We start from the raw sequence: 14177 nt of genomic DNA on the forward strand, positions 1-14177 counted from the left end.
TTAGTGGTGGCCTTGGCAGTGCTGGATTAATGTTTGGACTCAATCACCTTAGAATTTTCCAACCTAAATGATTCTGTGATTCAATACTTGGAGTATAGGAACTGTGTCAGAAATCAGTAATGGAGCAGTTCTAGGCTCACAGACAACTGCAGGTACAAAGCCGAGAAACACCCACAAATTTTTACCTCAGTACTGCCTTCTAAGCAGCTCCAATACTGCAGAAAATGCACTGAAAACAATTCAGTAAGACTTCTCACAATCCTATTGTTCTGGGTTTAATCCAGGGAAGTTTACACACTTTTAAAAAATAAATGTCCTACAGAGGCTGCCTTTCCTCTATGATATGTGCTTCATTCACAAGGACACTTGATTCTTTGCTTTTTAGGGTGAGCTGAAAGACCTCACCCTTTCCTGTAGCATAGAAGACATGGTTGAACCCCTCTTTCTGAGCATTTCTGGAGAGGTGAAGGGACTACATGTCATCTACTCAGTACCTAGTGACAATGGAGTTGCCAGGTAAATCTGACCAATTTTTATTTTTCTAATATGTAGTCTGATTACTGTATTTTGGAACATGCTCATCTTTATATTTTTTCATATAAATGAGTATATCTTTAATTTGGCAGGTTGGCATGTTATACATGATAAAAATTTTATCCCAAATAAATCCTTACATGGGTAGAAGTGAAAAAATGAAAAGCAGAAAATGCTGATGACAAAAATCATAGACTGCATGGTCCTTTTACACTGCGCATCACAACCTCATTGCATGTTGCACATTTTTAAATCTCCTGAAATCGTCTGTGGCATAAGAAAATGAGACCCATGTCTAAATGCTACTCGTACTTTTTCTGGCAGTGGTGAAGGACAAATGCCTCAAAGCCCGTGTGAGCTTCTTTTGGACTTTGGGTCTGAAGTTGCATTCAAAGATGTTGTAAAGCGTCAGCTGATTCTTACAAATCCCACTAGAATCAGTGCTCCGTTCACACTGGAAGCTGAGTATTTTAGTGCCTGTTTGCTGCCTCCAGAACCAGGAGCCTGCCCGTGAGTCTTGTTGTTCTGCATAATGACTCAAATACTAGTTTAGGTCTGGATTAAACCTGAAATCAGATCTGTTTTTTTCATGTTCTTCAAGCTGCTTGGTGAAAAGAAGAGGGCCTGTGACAGAACATGCAGCCAGAAAAGCAAAGTCAGGTATGAAAAGAGCACTTAATTCCTTCAGTGGAGAGAAGGTGAAAGCCAACTGCCTGCCATATTTAGCACTAAATGTGCCAGTCAGGCACATCTGTTCACAGTTGGAGTACCTGGTGAAGTCTAAACTGTTAAATTACTTATTTCCTCAGCTCATCCTGAGTTTGAAAGCCCACATTGCATAAGAATTAGGTCAATCTTTCTTTTCCCCTTCTGCTTTTTTCTCTTTTCTCCTCCGTTTCTTTCTCTCTCTTCTTTTCCTTGCAAACAACAGTGTGAAGTAAAGTTGGCGATTCTGGTGACAGTTCACCCCCAGAACACTCCCAGCACACAGGATGGATGACATGCAGAATGGTTGGCTCCTTCTCTCCTACACAGTTTCCCAGTACCACTGCAGCAGGCTTTTCTCCCTCAAACCCTTTACTGTACCCTCCCCACTGTGGAAAGCTACAGCACAGCCCATCTGTCATTTCTGATGTGTTGTACTGAAAAATGATAATATTTGGAGCCACATGAGACTGAGGGAGGGAGGAAATGGGAGCAAAATGCTGTGAAGTGTGGATGTGTCTTCTGTATCCAAAATAAAATTTGCACATATTGGTACCTTGCCATAGAGTTTGGTATCTGTTACACAGACAGAGCTTTTCAGCTGTTGAATTAGTACTTAAGATTGGAAAAATGCTGTTCTGACAGATTCCATGCAGGCCTAGGTGACTCAGAATGTGGAAAGACTCTGCTCTTTGTAATTAATTCTTTGCATGGAAGAGCACACAGAGGTAAACAGACAGCTGCTAATGGAACAATATACAGTCGACACAAATCCCAGCCTATTTTTCTCAAATTGAAAGTGTGTTTTCATGTAACCAGTTAGTGCCTTGCATATCCCAGAGAGTCCTGGATCAGGTTGTTGGAAGGGAGTCCTGCTGTAAAATGTTCTGGGCAAGCACTAACTCCAAAAAACGGAGTAAGACCCACTGCAGAAGGGAACTTGGGTAAAGTGGTATAAATGTGAGCTGTGTAAATGATCCCAGGGTTTGTTATTTTTAATCAGTGAGGTTAAGCTGATTAATAGCAACTAAAACCATGGTCCTAAGTATTCTTTGAAAGACTAACTTTGTTCCATTTCCTTAAAATTCATGAAATGCTTCTTTGCTGTGCTCCTTCAGAGTATGCAGCAGCACTGCTGTCTCAGGGGAAGGGAGCAGCTTTCTGTATACAACCTTCCACAGGAACTCTGAAAGCTTTCCAGCAGCTCGCCATAGAAATAGCAGCTTACAACAACATGTGGGGAGAGTACCAGGATAATCTTGTCTGTAAGGTAGGTGGGGTTTTGGTTTTACCATGGCAGATTTTACACCAATTATATTTCCCAGGTGCTTTTCTGTTAGAAATATTTTTTCAGTTTTTTAGGACTTCTGTAAAAATTCAGGGTGGATCTTGCTATACCACTACCTCCAAAAACATGTAAGGAACAATTGTTTGGTTTTGGGGGGACATGTTTATTCCTTGGGAGGTTTTCATGTGCCTTGAAAATGACTGGAAGTCATAAATCCATATTTGATTTATAACATCTGTTTGGGAGCTGGCCAGTGCACTGCTCTGCTCTACCAATACCACAGATTGTGTTGTGTAGAAAAGCAGCAGGAAAGCTGATAATGCATGAGGTATTGCATTCTCCTGCTGAGAAGAGTTGTTGTTAGCATATGAATTAGAGGCCATCAAAAGAAACTGGTCAAAAATATTTGAAAATCCAATCAGTTTGCAAAACATAATCTTATACACAGAGATCTAAGGTGTAATCTTGATTCTAATAGCAAAAATTCATTTTAATAGGTGGGAGACTTACAACCTAAATTAATTCCTATGCAAATGACTGTGAAAGGCTGTCCAATCTTCCTGCAGGTGACAGGACCGCAACCAGAGCCACCCATTATCAGGTATAGTGCAAAATACTGTCAAAGAAATCAGAGAATTAAATATCAATGGACTGCAGCCAACATACACACCTGTTCCATCTTGTGATATAATGAGAAGGTCAGCAAAGTGGCTGTCAAAGTACAGGATCTGCTTCTAGAACATCAATACATTTGTCTCTGCCAACACAATTAGAAAATAATCTGCACACAAGGCTGCTCAGGTTTGCCAGCAGTCGCTGCTCTGGGCTTGCAGTCGTAGAATTTTACCCAGTGCAGCCTCATCTGACTCTGTGGAGATGGAAACTGGCACATGGCAGCAGTTCTCATCATCCACAGCTCATTTCTCCCTGGCCCTGTACCTGGACCAGGAGAAATGCAGCCCCGAGGTCAATAGTGGCAGGGGAAGGTTTAAACCCTCTCATACAGCAAATGGCATCTGCACCTCAGGATGAGGGGTATGGGCTGGTTTTTGGGGAGCACAGCACTGCATGTGGTTACCCTGAAATGTTTGAGACTGCTAAAAAAAACTAGGGAAAACAAGAGACTGATAAAATAAACCAATATAGTACTTCACAGTGTAGGGCGTGCCTTACCTGAGAGCTGCTCCAGTGCAGCCAGATTTGTTTCCACTTTTAACCAACTCTTCAGTGATTTCAGACAGTGATTTTCTGCCCTCTGCATGTACTGACAGCAAGGTTCCCTGTTCAGGTTTGGCACTCAAGTCTCAGGAGGGTCCCCTGTCCTTCGAAGGGTCCAGCTCAACAATCCCACTCCCTTTGGTAAGGATGATTTTTGTACAGCAAACATTGACACTTTCATTGTGTTCCTTATGAGAATAAAAGTAGAAGGACCCATTACTGTGTTAATTAACAGGTCTACTTGTTTCCTAATGAACATATTTTAGCAAAAATGATGATAATATATAAGAGAGTGACTCAATGTGTGGCTACTATGCAATTGCACATCCTATCCTGATGGAGCTGGGTTTTCCCTCATTGAAATGGTGGCTATGCAGGATTTTATGTTTTTATGAAATTCTCACAACACCAGCCCTGGTCAATCAGGTGTGCTACCTGCTTCTTACTGGCATCATCTGGCTCTTCTGTGTAGTCTTTTTAGCTCTTGAGTGCAATGTTAAGCTCTTCAGAGCAAAGTCAATCACCTTTTTTTTTTTAATTCTACTAAATCCATTTGCTTAAACAAAATACTTATAATTTATCTTAATTATAGTTTAGGATATAAAAAGTGCTCAAACTATAGCAAGATCTTAAATCATTTTAGTTTACAGAAAGCGTGGGAAACTTAAGATATACGCTTTAATACAAATCCAGTTGCCAGACACAAATTTGTTACTTGATATCCTGGTTCTCTGGTACCAACAAAGCCATGAGTCCTCTCACTGACTAGAAGTAATTGTCCTTTTTTTCTTTCCCATTCAGACATCCGCCTGGACTGGGAAATTTACAACCACGAGCCAGATGATGAAAAGCTGGTGGACCTGTTGGTGCTCTTTGGAGACCCTTTTTCTGCTATGGACATGGCTGGAAACGAGGCTGCATCAAGTGGTAGCACCTCAGAGTCAGAGGTCACGTTAACGTTGGATCCAGCTGCCATTCCCTGTGGAAGCATTTATCCAGCTTTGGAAACCACGGGTGAGGTCAGTGCTTAGGCCGTTTCTTATACTGCTTCTGAGATACATGATGGGGTTTTTGGCATGAAGGGTTGAAAACAATAACAGGAGATATAACTTGTAACTAGGAGCTGGATTGTTCAAAGAAATGTCAGCAGCTCCTCTCCCAGTCAAGCATGCAATACGTGGGTAGGTGGCTATGGGGATCAGCAGTCTGTTTCCAGAGTGAGCTATAAGCAATTAGCTTATATTGTTTAAAAAGCTACAGAGATACTATTTAAAATACTGTCATTGACAAACTATTGCCGTTATTACATGAAAGAATTAAAATAACTAAAACTTCTTAATTTGGCTCTGCTTTTCTCATGGGTGCTTTCTGGTGTCAACGTGTGCTGTAGTCAGGGAGCAGAACCTACCCTGCAAATTTCAAATTGCAGCTAATGATATGGAGGTATTTATCCCAGTGCTAAAATTAGATTGGTTCTGTTAGAATATGGTAACAACTGTTACATGGGAGGTTTGATTATAATGTGACAATTTACTGTGTTGAGGGGCTGGGAGTGACAGGGAGAAGGTATCCCCCAGGACATGTATATTTCTCTGGCAGAAGCTTCATGGAAAAGATACTAAAATCACATTTTCTCTGCTTCAGCTCAGAATGCACAGTTGTTTTGAACACAGCTCTAACATTTCTTGTGCACAAAGGGAACAGTACTGCCCCAGAGTGTTGGTTTGTATAATGGGCAAGAGGTACCCTAGCTGGATGCTTCTCTACGTAGAGCAGGACCCAAGCATGCACATTTTCCAAGGAACTCAGGAGCAGTTCCAGGAGAGCTACTCTGTGGATGAGAAAATTAATGTACAGGACACATCCACGTGTCCAGTCTTTGTGCCAGAAATAAACTGGAGCTGGCCATGCTTCTTGACCAATGCAGCAGTTCTGTGTGCACATCACTCACATTCCTCCCTTGCAGTGTAACAGTTTTAACCATTCCCCACCCTTTGTCTCTGCAGCCTCCAGGTTCTGACAGCAAAGAGAAGGAAATCAGCAGTCAGGAGTCTACAAGAGAGAAAATTATCTCTGTACTTATGCGACCTCATGAGGGGGTGCCTGCAGACAGCCCCTACTCCATTGCTCCAAGGCAGATTGTAAGCTTTTACATTTTCTTTGTGCTTAGATTTAGCACATTTTCTGCAGGGCAGAGGAGACAGAGAAGAAGGAGGAGATAGTTTTGAGTTTGGCTTGAAATAGACTCTACTAAGCAGTGAAACATCAGGCTGGAAGGCTTTGGGGTCCTGAAGATGATAATGAGAAGAGTTTGCAAGGTCAACAGAAAGCATCTTACCTACATCTGAGCAGTGGACTGATGACTGGAATTAAGTGTTAGTTGTACTCCAGACTGGCATCTCTAGTCTTCTCACTTGGTGAAATGTGGGAGCCATCCAGCCTGAAACTTTGGAAACATGCAGAGCTGGAAATCAGGCTTCTGGGAAAGGGATACTCTGTAGATAACTCTTTTGGATAAACCATTGTAACCCACAGTGCTGCACAAGGAAGTTGTGCAAATACAGGCCCACACTGTCACAGTCCCTTAGGAATATCATAAAGTAATGACAACATTGGAAAGATCTAGCTATGAATGACAGGGTTGCCCAAAACATCAGTGTGCTAATTTTATTTTTAATTTTTTTTTTTTTGCCAAAGGGTTTCAGTTACAAGTTAAAATGAGCTAAATATTACATAAAGGAATTATGACAGAAATGAAGCTGCAGTGAGTTCTGAGGTGGTTGAGACTGAGAAAGGTCAGACAAACAAGTGCCTCACTGTGGAGGCAGCTTTTGTGGGGTGTAGCCAGCAGCAATATCAGGATTTAACCATAACCTGCATAGTTCACCTAAAGAAAGCAGAATCTAGTCCACCTGTAAATCCCAGAAAATCCACTGCAGCTGGCTAGTGGATGTGATGACATTCCCTGCTGTCATGTAAAATTAAAAAATAGCCAAGACTAAACTGAACTGTAAAATACTCCTAGTTCACACTTGTAACTCTTCAAAAAACGTTTCATATATATGTAAGTTGTGGAATAATCACCTGAGGTAGCCAGGAAGTAAAAGTGGGTAGAACTGGGTATTTTTAAAAACAAGCAGATGTGTACATGTGTTTGTGTACTTAGAGAATTGGTCTGTGACTGTGCTTAAACTCTGTTGATGCTAAAAAGTGGCCACAGTGATATTTGCAGCTGAAGTAATTGTCAGTTTTGCTGTCACATGTTGGCATTTTCGTGCAGGCTTGAGCGTAGCCCGTGCCCGGGGGATTTCATGCTGCTTGAGCAACTCAATTTTGGCAGCTGCATCCCGAGGGTTCTTGTGCAATCTCCGGCAGGTCCCTGCACTAAACACTCTCCCGGCCGCAGGTGGTTCCAGGAGGTGGCAGCAGCGACGTTTACATCTCCTTCACCCCACTCGTCCTCCCGGACACCGAGGCTGAGCTGTGCTGTGAGGGGGTGGTGCTGGGCTTCATGAGCCTGGACAACAAGGTAAACCGACTGTCATAGAATGGCTAAAGGTAACTGGGAGATAATCGTTTCCCTTCCTGTAATTCATGTACAGGCTGCTGTTACCTGGCCAGTCTGTGTAAACAGTCGTGTTCCTGCTATCCTGTACATCCTTCCTTAACCGGGGTTGTTCATCTGTTGCATTTGTCTTTAAGCTTGGAAGCATTGAGGGACAGGAATGTCACTGTCTTCTTGCATAGTCTGGGGCAGCAGACCCCAGACAAAAGCCCAGGGTTTGAAATGGTATCACAACATCAGGTTTTATTGATAACAATAGTTAACAATGGGAGTGAGACTCAGGACTGCTGAGTCCTGTTCCTGGCTCTGCATCCACCTTCCTGTGTGAATTTGGACAGCATATCTCTCTTCTGGGAAACTTCCTCTTCAACAACTGCTGATGTGAGGCTTGAATAGTGTTTTATGAATGGCTCAGCATTTCTCTGACATGAATCGTTGCAAAGGTGCAAGGTAAACTGAATGAATGATAACAGAATATTCAATAAAAGCAACCCAAATAATCCTTATTCCTGAAGAAAGAAATGTAGAATAATAGAGTCCTGGAATAGTTTGGGTTGGAAAGGACCACCTAGTTCCAACCCCCTGCCATGGGCAGCAACATCTTTAACCAGAAAATGTTGCTCCACACTCCATCCAACCTTGAATGCTTCCAGAGATGGGGCATCCACAGTTTCTCTGGAAAACTTGTGCCAGGGCCTCACCACCCTCAGAGTGAAGAATTTCTTCCTAACATCTGATCTAAACCTGCTGTGCATCTGTATCACCCACAGCCATTCAGAGTTCAGCTACTACTTGGCCTCTGCTGTTCCATCATGTCTTATAAACAGGCCCTGCATTGCCAAGCAGAATCCTATTTTGGCTACCAGCCTCTCGGGCTCAAAGAAGTATTTCAGGTTTAGTGCTGCCATTTCACCCATGATTTCTGTTTCCATGTTGTTGTCAGCTTGCAAGGGTGGTCCCTAACAAGGTGCATCGCAGTCATGGCTATGACACTCCACCGTTACGAGTGCACATGGAAGCTGTCCTGAGGCATCCCCTGTAAGTACCATCGTGCCCACAGCTGGCCCCACATGGAATAGGCCAGCCTGGGGCAGGGCTGTGACCAGCCCTGGTTCTTCACCCTCAGGTTAGAAGTGGAGATGGACCACGACAGAGGAATGGTGTTTTATTCAGTGGCGAGTGATCTCCTACCTGCTAGGCCTTCTTATGGAGTGAGTATCTCCCACACTGATGTATTTGGCTGCTTTGTATTGCTGTGCTGCTGTGACAATTCAGAGCTGTGTGCACATGGCTGTGCAAACACATCTTTATCACCAGTAGCCTCATTTTCTATATTGCACATAACAAGATAGGGAGCAAAAGAAAGCACTACAAGTACTTATTAGCCAGGAATAAGAAAAGCTGAGCTCAGACAATGCCTGTTTTATTCAACTTTCTCTTTCATTGTAGGGGAGTTTGTAAGTAGAAAAATAAGTTCTGATTTTCAGGACATAAAGGTCCAATAGCAAAATAAGTCACTTCAGTTTCTGTGACCCTTGAAATGTGAAAACGTACACTTTATTATGTTACTTTTATTTTGGTTTTTCACTCAAGAAATGCTGAATAACACAGGTAGAAAATACTGGGTTGCTGTGGGGAAAAGTCGTTCAGATCCCTGCTGGTGCTCCATGACCAGACAGAGCAACGCAAACCTCTTCAGGGAGTTAAAACTGACCAGTTCTGAATCATTTCTCCCCCAGGTTTTGACAGATTCAGTAATTACTCAGAGTTTGAAACTCATGAATTGTACCAAGGTTCCTCTGTACTTCAGGCTCTTTCTGTCTACGCCCTCTACTCCCTTCAGCCTCTCCAGTGCAGATCCCAAGAAGAGCACCAAATCATCCCACAGCAAGAAGGAGGAAAGGGAGCAGCAACCGCAACACGTACTTTATCCACAGCAAAACATGCTGGTAGGCTCAAAAATAATAATCCTGTGCCAGAATAGAGAGAGTTTAGTAATTGGTGTGTTAGTGTGGCCCAGATGAACCACAGAAAAACACAACCAGCATAGAAATCTCCCAGTTACAGGGGAAATAGTGGTGTATTAGCAAATACTAATTACTGCCATTTTGCCTCTATATTGCAGGTGCAGATTATTTTCTCTACAAATAATCTTTTTCTGTTCCTGATGTACTTTTCCCTTTTTGACCTGTTGCAAACTCCTGCAGAAAACCCTGTGGGTTTTGGAGCTCACCTAAATCAATAGCCATATAGATGTTGGACAAATTAAAAGAATTTCCAAGGACTGCAGTCCTCTCTCATTTCCTTAAATTAGATGCAGGAAGTGCAAGGAGAGGAAAATTTGATTAGTTTTGGGTGTACAAATTACCTTAAAGGAAACAAAGTCCAGGAGTAGAGAATGAGGTAACCTGCAAAGAATGAGTAACTGTTGCATTTTTGAAGTGTGCTTCTCATCTTGCTGTGTTCATTTTGACATGGAGACACACACATCTCAATTCTGCATGTGTGGGAAGAAAGAGGATTTACATGTCTAAGACAGCTTTGGGAATATGGTATTGGTATATCTCTCAGGAATTCAAAACCTTTAGTTTGCTGAGACTTTCTCCCTTGTGGCTCAGAGATCAGCTGTTCACCTTTACACTCCATCTCCGTGTACTGGATTCATAGGAAATAGCTGTGTATTTTGTTTTAATTATAATGCTTTGTTCCAGTGGGAATTTGGCTGCTGGCATGACACCTTTGGGTTCCAGTGGGAAAATGTGTGCCTGGGCCTTTGTACAATGTGTACTTTGGATTTCCTGCACATGGTGTCGTCTTGTGTGATGGTCATCACCTCTTCACACAGGTGAAAGTGTCATTCCACACAACTCTGGAGTTACTTAGGTATCAACATTTGCCAGAGACCCAGCTGCTTCCTGGACTCCAAGTGCTCCAGCTGGAGAATGGAGAGAGAAAGCTGAAGTTTAATCAAAATCTGGTCATTGAGCACAGTAACTACACTACCCAGGTAAGGTCAGCAGGATCTCTGGGCACTGGGAAAGGGCTGTTTCAGCAGTATCTCTGACTCTGATTAGGATTTACTCAGCCTTGAATTACAGGCATCTCTGGACTAAATGGGCTCATCCAGGTAAAGTAAATGGCTGTGGGGTTGCTCTCTGCAGAGACTGCAGGTGACTCCCAGCTGGGCAGTGCAGGTTGGGGTCACACCTTGGTGCTGGTACCCCAGCTCTCTGCATGGCAGCCCGGCTGACACTCAAAGGGCCACACGCCCAGTCACAGGATGACTCTGAGACAGGGGGCAGGACTGTCTCAGTGAACGAGCCATGCCTGAGTCACCAGGCACTGCCTCCTGCAGCACCCACAGGCTTCTGGAAAGGCTCCTGAATCCGTTGAGCTCCTGCGGTGTGGTCAAAGCCCACGTGCATTTAAAGACCAGCCTCTTCCAGTCAGAAATCTACATCCCCCTTCCCAGCCTTCAGCAGCCCCAGTACACTGCAGGCACTTCTGTTTTCTTTTCATACCAGGTATTTCTGAGCAGTGACCTGTATAAAACTGAGCACCATATCTAAGATACAGTCAATTGAATCATAATCTTGGGCAATCTGCACAAACTGTATGACTCACAGTGGGCCATATACAGTCCTGAGGGACCATGAGATGCTGTAATGTCTGCAGCTCCACAGAAAGCCCTAAAAACAAATGAGAACGTTTACTCCATGTTACTTCATTAAGACCACACTGTCTGGTTTGAAAACCTGTCCCAAAACAGTAACACACAAGCAACAACTTAATTCACTCAAGGCTGTAGAATGGGAATTCACTCTGTTATGAAAGAACACAGAACAATAATTCTTGATTCAGTGGTTGGGGTTAAGAATGATCCAGCTGTAGCAGGAATTACTAAAGCTCTATAAAAATGCAGTGGGTTTTACTCTCTGTTCCCTTTCCCCTGTTTTGCAGCTGGTCCCAGTGACTGCCTACCTCACTGTTCCAGTCCTGGAGCTCTCCTGTGACAGGGTTGATTTCCAGACCTGCTTTGTTGCACAAACCAAGACAGAACATGTCTTCCTGTATAACAGGAGCAGCTGCAGAAGCTACTGGACTGCTTTGCTGGGTATTCTGGTTTTGCAATTGATTTCCTTGTTAGAGAGTTTCACTATTCAGTGTTTTTATAAAGACTGCATGCACTTACTCAATATAGAGGCAGTATGTGATGATCTTGGGTGCAAACATATGGTCTGCTTTTGTTCTCACTTTTGTGGGCTTTTCCCTGTTTCTCTTTCCCCTCCCTTTTTTGACTAATATTATTGTACCACTACTGATTTCAGCAGTTACTCCACATCTAACCAAAAGACTGATTCTCTCAGCCCTCACAGTTCTTTGATGTGCTCTGCTCATTTGTAAATCAGTCCTAAGGAGCAGCAAGAAGCAGCAGCTCCTCGTGGGTAGTTTGAGCATGAGCCTAATGCTGTTAACAACAGATGGATTCCAGAAGAAAGAGATCAGGGCCTTATTCTTTCAGTGTGGAGACCACTGATGACTGCCCTTGATTAGAGGATGAAAACAGAGTCTGGGCACATGCACAGAAACCCTGACAGTATGAGACATGATTTATTAGTTGCTCAGCAAAGAGGTGCATTGCCAGGAGTGCTACCTGCTGCACACACTTACACAAAGGGTCGTGTATGGCGTTTGATATTTGCCCCTTCCACTGCAGATGAACAGAAAAGGCCTAAGGCCCTGGAAGTCTTTTCCATCTTCCCAACTAAAGGCATTTTGGAGGCACGTGAAGGGGAGGCACCTACCAGAGAGATTCTGCAGATCAGCTTTGCTGCAAGGTACAGTTAGCAAGACTAAAATTGTGCTGTTCACAGAGGTTGGGGTTGTTCAGCCTGGAGAGGAGAAGGCTCTGGGGAGACCTTAGAGCACCTTGCAGTGCCTAAAGGGGCTCCAGGAGAGCCACTTTGGACAAAGGGCTGGAGTGATGGGACAAGGGGGAATGGCTTCACACTGACAGAGGGCTGGTTTACATTAGAAAGAACTTCTGCACTGTGAGGGTGGTGAGGCCCTGGCACAGGTTACCCAGAGAAGCTGTGGCTGCCCCATCTCTGGAATTGTGTAAGGCCAGTCTGGATGAGGGTTTGAGCAACCTGGGATAGTGGAAGGTGTCCCTGCCCAGGGCTTGGAACAAGATGAGCTTTGCTGTCCCTTCCAACCCAAAACATTCCATGATTCTATGATGACCCAAAGACTAATTTCTTTGTTCTGATTAGGGAGATGCAACTCCTGTAAAAAAAAAAAATCATTTTCCACTACAAATTATTTTTTGGAGGTTATCATGTGGCGGTAGAAGTTAAAATAAGTCAAGTCTGTCCTAGTTATTTCAGTGAGCTCTGAAAACTGCTGACAGGGAAATTTCAAGAAGCAAACTGTAGGTGAGTTGAGTTATTGTCATAACTTCTATCTCCTTGGAACACAATCCAGTGATTTCCATCACTGGAGCTACTGCTATCTCAGTGGGATGGTGCCTTGAGCAGCTGCTCTAAGCTGTCCCAGCTCAGAGCAGTGTTCTGGACCAGAAGCCTCCCCAAGCTCCTGACTGCCTAAATTTTTGTGGAATTCTGCTGAATATGCCTGAAGCACTTCTTTTTGTCTGACAGCTATGCTAATCAGCATGGCTGAAAATGCCTGCAAGTACTAGAAAGCAAATTTGTTGCTGTATAGCAGCCAGCTCATCTGTAGGGCTTCATAGAAGAATTCCCAGCTCAGCAGAGTGTGGGACCAATGTGGCATTAGGAGATAATTATGTGCAAGGTGTGAAGTGATTTTTATAATTCACTTCCCCAAATCAGTGCTTTTCCTGCAGGGGAATTGTTTTATGAGAAGGAAAAACCAAAAGCTGTCTGGCACAACAGGCATTTGCCTCAGGCCCTTTTAACAGCCAGCACTTGGACACAGAGAAGTCCTTCACAGGAACAGTCTCAGGAGCACTGAGTGGCATTAGGCTCGGGCAAGTTATGCTCTTCAACTTAGTGCAAAGCTACAGTTGTTGTAACCTTTTTGATGTTAATTTGCAATCTGGACTCCACTGACTGCCCCTGGTCTTAGGGGAGTGACAGAAACTTTTCCCTTCAAACTTTGTCTGTCACAGGGAGGAGTTTTCACATCAAGGCAGTGCAGGTGATACTCCCAGCAGAGCTTCATTTAATTTATTTACCTAAAATAGAATTTCACAAGTAGGATGATATTATTGTTCCTTTAAAAATGAATCCAATGTCTTCAGGCACAGACCTGACCAATCTTTTCCAATACCATGTACTGTACCCGTGGGACACAGCCCTATGAAGTGAGATTGTCACTCTTAGGACACCATTCTCCCCTTTTTCTCCACAAAATCTTCTCTAAAGACAGGACAGCTGAAACTGAAATTTTTGCTGTGCATTTTAGGAACAACACTGACTATGAAGCTATTGTGACCATTTCGGGAATGCTGGAAGAGAAGCCTTGCAAGCTGCACCTCAGAGGGCGAGGAAAGCACCGTGGGAAGGTGCATTAAACAAGACAATGTGGGACAAATGTCAAGGTAATGGGTTGGATGCAGATGTGCCAGCAGCTGAGCCTGTATTTTCCTCTACTTCTGTTTTAGTAGGGACTGGAATTTTAACAGAATGAAAATTTAGGTTATGAGGAAAGAAATTCTCATGGTACCTTAACCAGTCATAATCACACTCTGTACTGTTACTGTTATTGCTGTGGTAAGCTTAGCTTTAGTCACAGAAAAAGGTTTTAAATTGCAAAGCAGCTGTGTAAGTCAGCCCAAAGCCCTTTGCAGAGCCCAGCATACCTTGAATTACAGCTGAAGACTGT

General features: G+C 43.4%; 1 protein-coding gene across 1 annotated transcript in view; it reads left to right on the plus strand.

Annotated features, from left to right (window-relative positions):
- The window catches only part of DLEC1 (DLEC1 cilia and flagella associated protein), a gene marked incomplete at both ends in the record, with an annotated part of 32984 nt that extends 19118 nt beyond the window's left edge, over positions 1 to 13866 (plus strand). Inside the window, 16 exon segments of the mRNA XM_082292965.1 lie at positions 386 to 516; positions 859 to 1044; positions 1136 to 1194; positions 2358 to 2509; positions 3025 to 3128; positions 3816 to 3886; positions 4547 to 4764; positions 5752 to 5886; positions 7152 to 7274; positions 8254 to 8348; positions 8437 to 8521; positions 9050 to 9259; positions 10156 to 10317; positions 11271 to 11424; positions 12028 to 12148; positions 13758 to 13866. Coding sequence (XP_082149091.1) covers positions 386 to 516; positions 859 to 1044; positions 1136 to 1194; positions 2358 to 2509; positions 3025 to 3128; positions 3816 to 3886; positions 4547 to 4764; positions 5752 to 5886; positions 7152 to 7274; positions 8254 to 8348; positions 8437 to 8521; positions 9050 to 9259; positions 10156 to 10317; positions 11271 to 11424; positions 12028 to 12148; positions 13758 to 13866 — 2115 coding nt within the window.
- Between the last annotated feature and the right edge of the window lie 311 nt (positions 13867 to 14177).

The sequence above is a fragment of the Coloeus monedula genome, assembly GCF_965178545.1.
Source record: "Coloeus monedula genome assembly, chromosome: 1".
Lineage (NCBI taxonomy): Eukaryota > Metazoa > Chordata > Aves > Passeriformes > Corvidae > Coloeus > Coloeus monedula.